We start from the raw sequence: 11,899 nt of genomic DNA, 5'->3' as shown, positions 1-11,899 counted from the left end.
ACACAGAACGACACCAAATGGTCTTGGTCAATGGTTTTAATCAGGCATCTGATCAAGGCCGACCTGCAGAGGTTATGGTGGGTTGAGAGTCAACAGCCACCCCAGTGGTCTCCCTCTTTCCTCCTCCTCCCCAGGTGTCTTCCACAGCCAGAGTACCCTGCAGCAGAGCTCCCCAACCTTCAGGACCCCATCAGGCACAAAAAAGGGGAGCACTGCTAGAAATAATACATACATACTCTTTGGACACACATACCTTCCCTTCAGCCCTTCCTGGTGCTGCTGTGTTGTGACCACCGCTACCAGCACAATCAGGCTGAGCACAGCCCCATAGAATTGTTGAATCATTATGGTTGGAAAAGACCTCCAAGATTATCTAGTCCAACCATGCACACACCAGCAGTACTGCCTGCTAAACTCAGCTTCAGCTCCTACCTGTCTTTGCTTCTCTCCCAGCCCCACCTGGTTGCAGCCAAGCAAAAGTTAACCCATTGCAAAAGTGCACTGACAGCTGAATCAGCACCGTCCTCAACCACCACTACTTCCACTGCACCTCAAATAAGGGCAGCTGCCACCAAGCATAACTCAAGCCTTTTTGCCTGAGCCCCTCTTCCAGCCTCACTCTTCTTGCTCCTGTCCTCTGCCACCAATCAAACCAATCGATTAGACCCTTTGCATTTCATCTTTCTAGCAAGAAAACATTCATCCACCCGTGGGATCGCCACAGCATCACCTTTTAATGATGAGTCAAGAGCATCTGATCACATTAGACAAATATCCGTGGGTACTGCTTGAGCCTAGGGCTGGATGGGTACCTGCAGGAGCCCCTTCCATGGCCCAACACTCCTATACAGAAAGGTATGTAAGAGCATTTACCTGGCTGCAGCTCGACGCTGGCTGAAAAAGATGAGGTGAAGCCGAGCAGCTCACACGTGGAGCTCCCTCCAAGCCAACGTGCTGCAGCACAGTTCTGCTGGAGCTTTATCCCAGCTCTGAGCAGCCAGTTCAGAGCCTCCTCAATCACAGCGCTCTGGTGCGCACGCGGGCTCCTCTGCTCACCACTGCACACGGTGGTCACACCACGTACTCTGTACCTGCCTCTGCATACATTACAGCTTGCTATTATTTTCTCCACAGTTAAGGAGCTTTATTCTTGTGTAAAAATACCCCACATTAAAGCTCATCAGCAGCACTTGCCCTGGGCATCGCATGCAGGTGGGCCTATAGTGAGCATTGCCATGGGTCTAGCTGTAGCTGGAGAGGTCTGACTCCTAGCCAGGAGTCTTGTACCAGCAACAGAAGTTACCAACCCTGGCCAGGTGAAGGCCGTGCAGAAAAAACCCCACTGTACCAGGAAAGCTGCACTACTACCAGCATCCAGGAGTGTCCACGCAAATATGAGGATGTCTCTTGGTTCCTCAATTGAGTCTGCATATGTTGGAAGGGTTCAATAAATGCAAATGCTACAATTTCTGCCACTAGCCTACAAAAACCACCACAGAAAAGCCTTCACTAAGGAATGAAATGAATACAGGCCTTCAGAAGCTGCCGTGCGTGCTCAGATGCAAGCACCCCTCTGCATCACTGACCTCTGCAATGAAGCGATGAGCGCCAAAGACCCCAGAGACGGAGCAGATCAGTCCAGCTGGTACTCCTTTGCTCTGGGTGCGTGTGCCTGGTCAGATGGCCCCACAGGTTCCTTGCTTCATGGTGGGCACAGGGTGACAGCTGCAGAAACCCAGTGCCTTTTGAGCAGTCTCTTGTGCCCTGCTGCTTTCTTCAGGGCAGCCACGTCCTCACTGCAGAGCTAATCCCCCTCTCAGCCTACTTTCCTCCAGCTCCAATGCCACCCTCTGCAAAACCACCCGCAGAGGGGATGCCCCACACAGGGGACCCCCTTGCCTCCTCTGGATGGATGCAGGCAGTGTGGATGTGGGTCAGTGGCTGATTACGGCTTCAGGTTGACGAAGACCGGCAGGTGCTGAGCGCGCAGAACGCACTTCTCCACTTTTAAGAGGCTTTTCCAGCCAATAGGGAGGAGGAGGCTGCATGCCGCAGCCCGAATCCCACAGTAATCCCATGGCCTGCCACGGGGCTCCACACTGCTCTCCAAGCAGAACTGGGTTAGCGCAAAGCCAAGGGGTGCGTGCCCAGCAGAGTGTGAAGACAAGGTGGAGCAGCTGAAGGACTGCCATCCTCCATGGCTGGAATTGCTGCTAGAACATCCATCCCACCCTCAGCAGCCACCCCAGAACAAACCCCCTGCATGGTTGCTATTAGACTGCCACCATGGTTCCCAACCACACGTGGAGAAGCCCATTCCCCTGCAGACTCTGGGGCCAGGGTTTTGGGGCCCACATGTTAATCCTCCCAAGCCTCTTAGTCCTTGTGCCCCATCAGTGGGGAAGGAGGCACATGCGGGGCCCGCAGGTCTTGGCAGCGCTCACAGCTAGGGTTTAATTTCTATTAATAAGGCTAATCGGCTCAGGCCTGGGCTGCTGCTTGTGCTCCCTTCCAGGGAGGGAGGGCAGCCTGGTAGCAGGGCCAGGATGGTGGGGCTTGGCTGAGGGTGAGAAGATGGCTGCCGGGCCTTATCCTTCAGCCTGAGGCCTACCCGGCCCTGTGAGGCCTACCCGGCCCTGTGAGGCCTACCAGGCCCTGTGAGGCCTACCCGGCCCTGTGAGGCCTACCCGGCCCTGTGAGGCCTACCCATGCATGGCAGCCTGGTGGGGGCCAGGAAGCAGGGCTGTGCTGCCCTCCAGTGACAGCAGAACCAGGGCTGGTTGGTGGGACCTGGCAGAGGGTCAAGCAGCCCCCCATGCCCTGGCTTTTAGGGGAGTCATATTCTCCTCTCCATGCCCTCTGAGCACAGCAAAGGCTCGGCTGCTGGAACATGTATAGAAGCAGCATTCTGTTTTATTTCAAAACGCTTTCTCCACAAGAATTCTGGTGGAAGAGCAGGACAGCGACACTGGGCTCAGTCGCCTCCTTCCCTGTGCCCGGGAGCTGACTGGCCAGGGAAGGGGTCAGCTGGTAATGAGGAGGGGCTGAAACAAACATGGCTGCCAAAGGGGCCAAGAGCCCTTCAGCCAAGCCACATCACTGGCAGCTTTGTGGCAGCCACCTCTTTCTGGGGTTCATGTTTCCAGCAGCAAAATCTGGCAAGTGTCCTTCTCCCAGACCATCAGAATTGCCCTCCCTCCCCCTCCCCATCTCCCAGGCCACCATCAACAGGCTTCTCCCACTCAAGCACAGTAACATCACACAGGGGTGGAGGGCAACCCAAAGAGGGCCTGCCGCTGGCTACAGCATGCCAGACAGCCATGAGACAGATGCCCATGTCCCAGAAGGAAGGGAGGGATAGAGAGAGGTCACTCCGTGAGCGGTAGCCTGAGGTCAGTGCCCGACAGGGGTTGCAGCCCGTCACTCTATGCCTTCCTCTTCCCTGCAGAACAACTTCATCTGATAATGGGTGCGGAGCGATCGTTGGTGACCGTGGGACGTAGCTTGACTGTGGCAAAGGGGTTGGTACCTCTGAAAGGGAAAAGGAGACAGATCACATCAAACAATCTGGGAAGACCATGCTGGGGAGCTGATGACCAAGCAAGAGCTGTTAAGTCTTCTACAGTAATAGTACTGTAATAATGCCATTCTTTCCAGTGATTCCAGAGTGCAGCCCCATGTCTCACTCTTACCTTGGGAAGAGTTCAGGTGGCTGGTCAAATACTCCTGGTTTCTGCAGTGAAAAGAAAGGCAACTGTGAGTGATGTGGAGGGGGAGAGGGAATGGAGAGACAAAAGCGGAGCAGGGGACACTGCACACTTGAAAGCGGGTTTTGCAAAAAGCTTGAGTGAATTAGGAGCCCAACTCCTGTTAACAGGGCTCTGACTCCCTTATTCATTCAAACTTTGCATATTACCTGTGGTAGCTGGTTGTCCCTACACCACAGGTTCCTTGTTCCCCTAGGATACCTCCCTTTGTTTTGAGGAAGGAGGGAGATGCCTCAGATACCCTAAGTGTAATGTCTAAAGAGCACAGCAAACAGGGCTGGTCTGGTCTACATCTGGTCTACATTCCACCCTGCCAGCACAGCCAGAGATGCCCCCTCACGTTTCCTTCCCACTCTAGCAAAGAGTTTGTTGTCAGTGTCCTCACATACTCCCTGCACCTGCAGGGAATGCAAGAGCACTGGTACCCTGCTCTACACTATGTATTGCTCAAATGTGAACCAACCTGAGGGAGAAAGACAGAGCCAGGTCCTGTGGCCCTTATCCTCAGCCAGCACATGATGAAGGACCAGTGACAACTGTGGTGGCCTGCTAATGCAAACCACTTTCTGTAGCTGGTGGCAGACAAGCTCTGTATTCCAACTGGGAAGTCAAACAAGCATTTATTTGCTGCTGGCTCAACTGGAGGATATTTGGGGCAGAAGTTTAGAGCAATGCAAAGTCTTTCCAAGTTTCTAATGAGGTTCAGTTGTTTTGCCACCAAAATATAAATGCTCTACACACATCATTGTTCAATCTCAGGTCTATCCCTATACTCTAGCCCTGGGGATGGACAGAAATCAGTAACCCAGAGGCCACAGACTTTAGAGCCAATTCCCCTCTGTGCTGTGCAGCCTGAGTCTTCCTGAAACCATGGAACAGGTCATGAGAGGGAAAATAAAAGGCTAATTAAATGTGTTCCAGTCCCTTGAGCCATTCAGTTTCCTACAACTTCACACCGGCCTAGAACCACTGACTAGAAATGAGGTTTCCTAGCCTCGTGCAACTGAGCAAGAAGCACCTTGCAGGCAGCACCCCTCTTATGAGAGGTCCTCATTTTCAACTGCCCTCCACTTTAACTGTGACTGTTCTCACCAGTCAATTCTTCACAACTGGAAGCAACGTTACATGGAGAGTTCAGTTCCCAACACATGCCACCTGGGAGCCATGGGATGGAAATTCCTTGTTCTATCACTCTCCAAAATGGCTGTGCTCTCAGCCTTTACCCTTAGTTCTCTGCCTATTCCAGCTGTGATTTTAATCCAAGCCTTGCTCAAAATTGGAAGAGGACCAATAAAGCTGCTCTCCATTCACTGAATGGAGAAAAAGGATGGCATCTCTGTCAGCTGGTCAGCCACCCCCAGCCCAGCCTGATCACTCCATGGTCCTACTATTAGCAGAAAGAGGTGCTGCCCCGGAGCCACCAGAAATCAGGCTGGGAAGTCATGGAGAAAAGGACTGAACTGAAGGGGCCCTGGTGAGCAAAAAAACAGAAAAAATGAGAAGGGCGGGAGCATAAAGACAGTCCCTGGAAGAGGAAATCCAGGCACTGAAGATCTGCACAGACAAAATTGACTGTAGGGCACCAGGACATGGTTGCATGAGAAGAGACTGGATGAGAAAGGCCAGTGCTAACAAGACACCTAATTTTGGGAAGGGAAGAGGGCACATATCAGCATCTCATAAGCATTTTTCTTTCTCGCTGCAGAACAGGATGGAAGCCGGTACCATTGGAAGGATGCACTTCCCTGCACATATAATACCAGTCAGCCCTCCTACACTCACCTTCGAACCACCTGAGGTCACCGGCACACTCTGGTGACTGCTGGCACCCACTGGTGCAGGAGGTGGGTTTGGCACAGCAGCTTGGGCAGCAGCAGACCAGCTAGAGGAAGAAACGCTAGGATGGTCCAAGATGTCATCCATACTGTGACTGCTCCGGAGTGGGAAAGACCTGAGCAAGAAGAGGAGATGGTGAGAGGAGAGCCGAAGAGCAAGGAATGGGGAGCAGCACAGATGGCAGCCACAGAGACATCTCCAGAGAAAATATGCAGCCTGCACCTGAAACAGGCATCTAGAGCACACATGCTAGTGTGAAAGACCTACGAGATGGCAGGCACTTCATTTTCTTGCTGGCCAATTGCCTTCCTCTTACCTGACAGGTGGCTCCTCCGTGTCCCTCTCATCCTCCAAAGGCTTGACATAAGCTTCAGGGAACCAGCCACATCTAAGACACAGCAAGAGACGAATGAGCTCCAGGCAAACCAGTTTGTGGGTCTATCTACACCCATTCCACACATCAGATGAGTCTCCACTGCTGCAGCTGTCATGTGTGATAGCGTTCAGCATATCTTTCACCCCTAGGTGGGGCAAGACAGTCCTTGGGAAGCCACGGGGCAATGGTATTTTCACCTTTTGCTTTGCACAGGACTCGCTTGTCTCAGAGGCTATGCTCTATTTCCCAGGGCAAAGCAGCTGCACCCCAGAACTCTTATCAGAAGAAAGGCACTACTCTTGCTCATCTTGCATCTGAGTGACCCAGAGCACGGGTCATGGACCCATGTGCACGAGGGCAGGCTTCACCAATAGGTGTCAGTTGGTAACACCGTAGGGAGTAATTCAGTAAGCGCTGGGTGCAGCAGTTTCCATGCCCTGTCTGTGCTGGAGCTGAGAAATGCCAGGCCTCTCAGGTAACTCCAGCAATACACAGCTGGCTCCCATGGCAGGAGCCACTCAGCCATGCGAGTCAGGAGGTATCACCAGGGCCCTGGCTTTCGTCACCCACCCTCGCCCTGCCTCATTGCTTTTCCTGCTCAAGCAGGCTGGGGACATGACACAGGAGAGACAAAAAGACAAAGCCCGTTTACTGCACTGAAGTCTCACTTACGTGGACGAGCCCTCCAGCTTGCCATACAGCCAGCCATTCTGCGCCTCTGGCATCAGCACCGTGATGACATCCCCAGGATCGAAGCGCAGCAGGGTCCGGTTGGCCCCTGTTGTGTGGGGCGCAATAGCCTGCACTCTCACCGTGCCGCTCCTCCGCCTGCCTTCACTGCTGCTGCTGGCCTCACCAAAGGAACCAGAGCGAGAGACACGGCCAGCAGGGAGCAAACCTGCAGAGAGGCATTAGAGGGGTCTGGATAGAACTCAGCATCCTCAAGGACACCAGTGCTCTATGGTCATTGGCCAGGTATCTAGGCCACAGGCATTGTATACTGCAAAGGACTGTTGACCCTCTTCCTGACCCTGCTGTCAAATACGGGCCATTTTTCTTTCTCTCTTTCTCTCTCTTTTCTTTTTAATTTATTACTTGAAAAGAGTTTAAGCTGAAATTTGTGTTGAATGAGAAGCAGTTGAGGCCTGGACGGACTCTACTCTGAAGGCCAAGCTTCTCCCTGTTTCATGCAGCACTGTCCTCCCCAGCTCCCCATACACTGACAACTCACTATGCCCAGGGATGTGGCTGAGGACCCACTGTTTAATAGTTGTGGTCCCTCCCTGAACCCAACCCTGTTCCCAGAGGAACCCAGCTCCTGGACATGAGACATACTGGCTGATGGTGTCCTCTGCAGTGGTCGCCTGGGGACCTCCGGTTGAGGAGACAGTCTCATTTCTGGTGTCTCCTGCGAGAAGATGCTGGACCTACTCCCAGCCATGGAAGGAGCAAAGTCCCCAAGAGGTCTCTGTTGGAAGGAAAGGAGTCTGAGTTCATGGCCACTGAGGCTGTGTCAAACAAGAGACACCCCAGAAATCAACATATTCCTCCATCACAATCCATACACATGCTTCCCGTCATCTTGGCCAGAGGATGGAGAGGCAGGGAGGCTGCCACAGCCTGGCCTTGCCCTGCAAGCTCAGAAGGGCAGAGCAGCCTTGGCTACCACCACGGTGAAGGCTGCCCATGAGCTCCTCACCGTCTCCAGGTGAGTAGGCGTGAGCCGGCCTGACAGATAACCCTGGCCATGAGAGCTGGTGAGCAGGCCCTGCACATGGCTGTTGGAGGGGTTGCGGCTGGCCTCCAGCTGCTCCTTCCACTGTGGTGCTTTGGTCTGGATCATGCCCCGGGCCTGGGAAAAGACAGAAACTAGGCAGTGATGGAGATGGCACTCACACGTTCAAGTCCTCACCAGCCATCCTCCTCCAGCTGAGGGCAGTCAACCCAGATCCCTACCTGATCCATGCTCAAAACCCTGCCTTCACCCAAGGGGCTCACCAAGCCCTAGGTCTCTCCTGCCTGCATGTTCCCCTCCAGTCACTCAGCTCTGCTCCCCAGGACCGTACCCTGCTGTAGAACTGGAGGAGAGTGTTGTAGAGCATCTGGTGCTTTTCAGCCAGGAAGCGGTAGCGGCGTTTCTCCTCCAGCTCAGCCTCCCGCTGGCTGTCGGAGAGGAATGCCTGCATCTCCGAGCGCAACCGCATCACGTTCTCCTGGGTGACGGGGAAAGGAGGAAGAGGTCAGTGGAAATACAACATTCAGAAGGAGAAACATTGAAATGGGTGGTTATGGCTCCCCGCTTCCCAGCACAGAGGAGCTTAAGCAAAGGGACCATGTCCTTGCACATTGAGGCTTGCTAAATGAGGCAAAAGCTTGGCAGGTTCTGCAGGATTGAGTCCCACAGGTTAGCAGCACCCTGTAGAAGAGGAGTTTCCTCTTTTTCAGGTAAGTCTGCTGCCTTCTGACCGTCAGGGACAAACCCTTGGTCTTACAGGAAGGGCAGAGCTGCTCTTTCTTCCTGCAATCCCTGCTCACCTTCATCTCCCGGACATTTTTATCCCGGGCCCTCTCCATCCTCCAGAGCTCTGCCGTGCACTTCTCCAGGTTGTTGGCTTTGCGCCGGTACTCCAGCTCATACTGCTTCTGGCTCTCCTGTCAGGTAGAAAGCGGGTTCAGTGAGGAACCAGGGACATCACCGTCTGTGAGAGAAGAAGGTAAGCCTCTTCCCCACCTCCTGCATGATGTCTTAGGTGTCAGAGAAACAAGGAGGGTCAAGGAGCGGAAGGGATCTCAGCACTCACACTGATGAACTGCACATCCATTTTGGAGTTCTTCTCCATGTGCTGCAGTAGGTCCACATGGAACGTCTGAGCCTGGAAGAGAGAAAGGTTGGATAGTGGGAAACTTTTATTCTCAGGAAGAGCGGTGCTGCAGTGGCACAGGCTGCCCAGGGAGGTGGTGCAGTCACTGTCCATGGAGGTGTTCCAGAACCGTGTGGATGGGCACAGAGGGACATTGTTAGTGGGCACGGTGGGGATGGGCTGGCCGCTGACTAGGTGATCTTAGAAGTCTTTTTCAATCCTAATGATTCTGTGATTGCATGGTTCTATGAAGGAGCCATCACCCCCAAACTCATCACGATGCTGTGAGAACCGTGCGAAGGTTGGCTCACAGAACACACAGAACCAGTGGCCCCCTTGGCAGCTGGCCCCCAAAGCCAAAAATGGGCACTCTGGGGCTGCTGTGGAGCAGCCCTGCAGCCTGGGTGTGCACATTTGGTACCCGCCTCTGGTCTTCAGCATGAGACTGGGAAGGTTGGCATCCCCTGAGGATGGTGACAGACCCCAAACAACACCAAAAATAGAACAGCAGCAGGCTTTGGGCTTGGCAGCTCTGCAACACACCTCTGTCACGTGCAGCAGGGATGGCAGGAAGGCAGTACCTGCCTGCAGGCACCGAGGAGGAAGGAAATGGGGTGAACTGGGCAAATGCCAGCAAGCTGCAGGATGGGAAGTCCCTATTTGTCCCCACTTGCACACCAGCCCCAAGGAAAACCACTCACCACAACTTCTAAATCAGAGCTCAGGAGCCTCTGCATGTCGGACATCTGCATCAGGATTTCACCTTCAGTGAAAAGAGAAGGGAGAGGGTGGAAAAAAGCCATGGCCGTTTCCTGGTGTGACCAGGGAAGCTGAGCAGCATTGTGCCACCGCAGCTGATATGCGGGTGTGAAAGTCCAATAGTGTACAGCTCTCTGCATCTCCAGAGGCTAAAAGCCTTCAGTTAGAGGATCTGCCTTCCCCCAGTAGCTGGAAAGGGATTAATTAATGGGGAAAGCTCCTTCCTGGACAGGAGTGGTGTGTGCGAGAGCCTTACCCAGCACATGTGAAGTGGAGCTCTGCAGCGCTCGCTCCCCAATCTTTTCGATTGCCTTAAAGTAGACTTCAGCTGCTTTGGATAATGCTGTGTGGAAAGAAGTAAGGATCAGACCTGCCTTCCCACCAGCCCCAGCAAGCAATGTTCAGGAGATTCACTCTATACACACTTTATAGGTCTCTTCCCATCTATACCTACTAGCAGCAGTAGGTCACAGAGCAAGAGGAAAGCTTAGGACATGCCACGAAGTGAAACCAGCAGCCTCCCAGCACGCAGCAGACACTCAGGAGAGAACCCACTCACCATGGAAGGCACGCACGTAGTTGTTCCCCAGATACACCAGGTTCTCCAGCGCAGGGTTAAACTGCTCCAAGATGCTCTGTGGACAGGCAGAAGCAGGTTAATGCTGGTCTTCCCGATGTACCACGTCAGTGCCAGAGGGCAAGGTGGGTGCTGGAGAGCCACACTGTCACCTAAAGATGGCTTTCTCCCTGGGCCCCATGCTCCTTAGCTGCTGCAGACAGGGCAATAACTACATGGGGATCTCCCTGAGCCTGCACAGGTGAAGGCCACCACCTATCATGCAGGTACAAACGTTATTCTTCCTGTCGGGATCTGATGCACTGCCAACCTCAGCAGCTTGATAAGAGAAGGGATGGACTGCTTCAAATCAACACATCACTTTTATTTGCTGATAAACCTATTTATCAGAGACTTTTATTGCTTACAGTATAGCAGCAGAGCAGAGGCTGGAATAAGGAATTTCAATTCTCCCAGCCCTCACTACCTTGCTGCAGCACCGACGTGCATAGGGAAGCATTAGCGAGATCAGGCTGTTCTTCCCAGCAAGACGGAAACAGCCAACTGAACTCCTGATTGCTACCAGCAGCCAAGGTGTGTGACCCTTCCATAAAGGAGCTTCAGGTCCAAACCATGCTGACTGCCCAATTTCTTCATGGGTCTGCCATAAGACCCATGCCACGCTCCCCTCATGGCAGTCACTGCTCCCAAACCCAGCCCAGAGCCCACAAGAGCTGCTGCAGATCAGCTCCGGGACAGATCCAGCTCAGATCCATCCTCAGCTGTCCCCCTGAAAGATTCTCCTGCAGAAATCATCTCCTCTCCTCCCAGCTGTACATCTCCCCCAGGCAGACAGGAGCAGCCTTCAGTGCCGGTACTCACCTTATAGATGGAGATGGTGGATCTGTAGGACAGGTCCATCTCTCCAAGCTTTTCCCTCTCCTGCAGATGAGCAAGGGGCAAAGGAGAGCTGGTCTGGAGGAGCCCTTCCGCAGAGCTGGCTGGATGGAGAGCCTGTCGCTGGCAAGGAATGACAGCAGGAAGACACAGCCGTGGTACAAAGGGAACAGAGCGCTGCTGGAGTTTAATAATTCACCAGCCAAGAGGTTGGAACTTGATCCTTGGATGTAACCGGACTCTGGTGAGAGAGGAATCCTGCAACAGCCAGCAAGGGCATGTGACCGCCTCCTTGAATTATTGATTGCCAGCTCGGTGCTCGGTGCCCATCTCCCCCTGCTCTGGCACCTGCAGAGCCAGCCACCTGCCAGAGTCACACCTTGCTCGCTGCCTCTGTCCCTCCCACCTGCCCGCAGGTGGCTCGCTTGGCCTTCCCACGCTGCTGGAACATCCTCAGGTCCTACTGATCAGGAGATCCCTATAGGCTTGTGATCACAGGCAGCAAATAGGAAGGAGAAAAAAAAAGTAAAAACACAACCAACCTCCAAACAGGTTCCAGCTCTTCCCTGCCCTCTAATCCCCCCGACTCCCAAGTCTCACCGAGGCTCCCCAATGCCAGCACCCCCCTGTTCTCCCTGCCTGCCTAGACCCCGAGCATAGCATCACTCCCCCCAGGAGCCCTTGCAGGTAGAGCTGACATATAAGAAAGGGTAGGGTAAGAATGCTTGTGTTCTCTCCATCCTAAGACATGGGAGCTGGTCCAAAGCCCCTACATTGGCTGGAACTGATAAGCCCAATGAGTAATGCTGTGTTCTGTAATGTGTTCTGTAGAACAGCCAGCACACTC

General features: G+C 53.6%; 1 protein-coding gene across 1 annotated transcript; it reads right to left on the bottom strand.

The window, feature by feature from the left end:
• Positions 1-2,889: 2,889 nt before the first annotated feature.
• BAIAP2L2 (BAR/IMD domain containing adaptor protein 2 like 2) lies at positions 2,890-11,521 on the bottom strand. Its single transcript, XM_072361623.1, has 14 exons — positions 11,038-11,521; positions 10,159-10,234; positions 9,856-9,942; positions 9,542-9,603; positions 8,781-8,852; positions 8,515-8,631; positions 8,046-8,192; positions 7,679-7,831; positions 7,315-7,447; positions 6,652-6,877; positions 5,920-5,991; positions 5,550-5,718; positions 3,693-3,733; positions 2,890-3,531 (listed from the first exon to the last, which is right to left on the bottom strand). Exons 1-14 carry the CDS (start codon positions 11,074-11,076, stop codon positions 3,456-3,458), a joined length of 1,470 nt encoding a protein of 489 aa, XP_072217724.1. The 5' UTR covers positions 11,077-11,521; the 3' UTR covers positions 2,890-3,455.
• Positions 11,522-11,899: the final 378 nt, after the last annotated feature.

This window comes from Excalfactoria chinensis, chromosome 1 (assembly GCF_039878825.1).
Source record: "Excalfactoria chinensis isolate bCotChi1 chromosome 1, bCotChi1.hap2, whole genome shotgun sequence".
NCBI lineage: Eukaryota > Metazoa > Chordata > Aves > Galliformes > Phasianidae > Excalfactoria > Excalfactoria chinensis.
This window is presented reverse-complemented; position numbering and strand designations above follow the sequence as displayed.

Excerpts from the sequence above, each read along its gene's own strand:
- BAIAP2L2 (XM_072361623.1), bottom strand. The coding sequence starts at position 11,076 with ATGGACCTGTCCTACAGATCCACCATCTCCATCTATAAG. Across the intron at positions 3,734-5,549 it reads TGACCTCAGGTGGTTCGAAG|AAACCAGGAGTATTTGACCA; the intron begins GTGAGTGTAGGA and ends TTTTCACTGCAG. Across the intron at positions 3,532-3,692 it reads CCACCTGAACTCTTCCCAAG|AGGTACCAACCCCTTTGCCA; the intron begins GTAAGAGTGAGA and ends TTTCCCTTTCAG.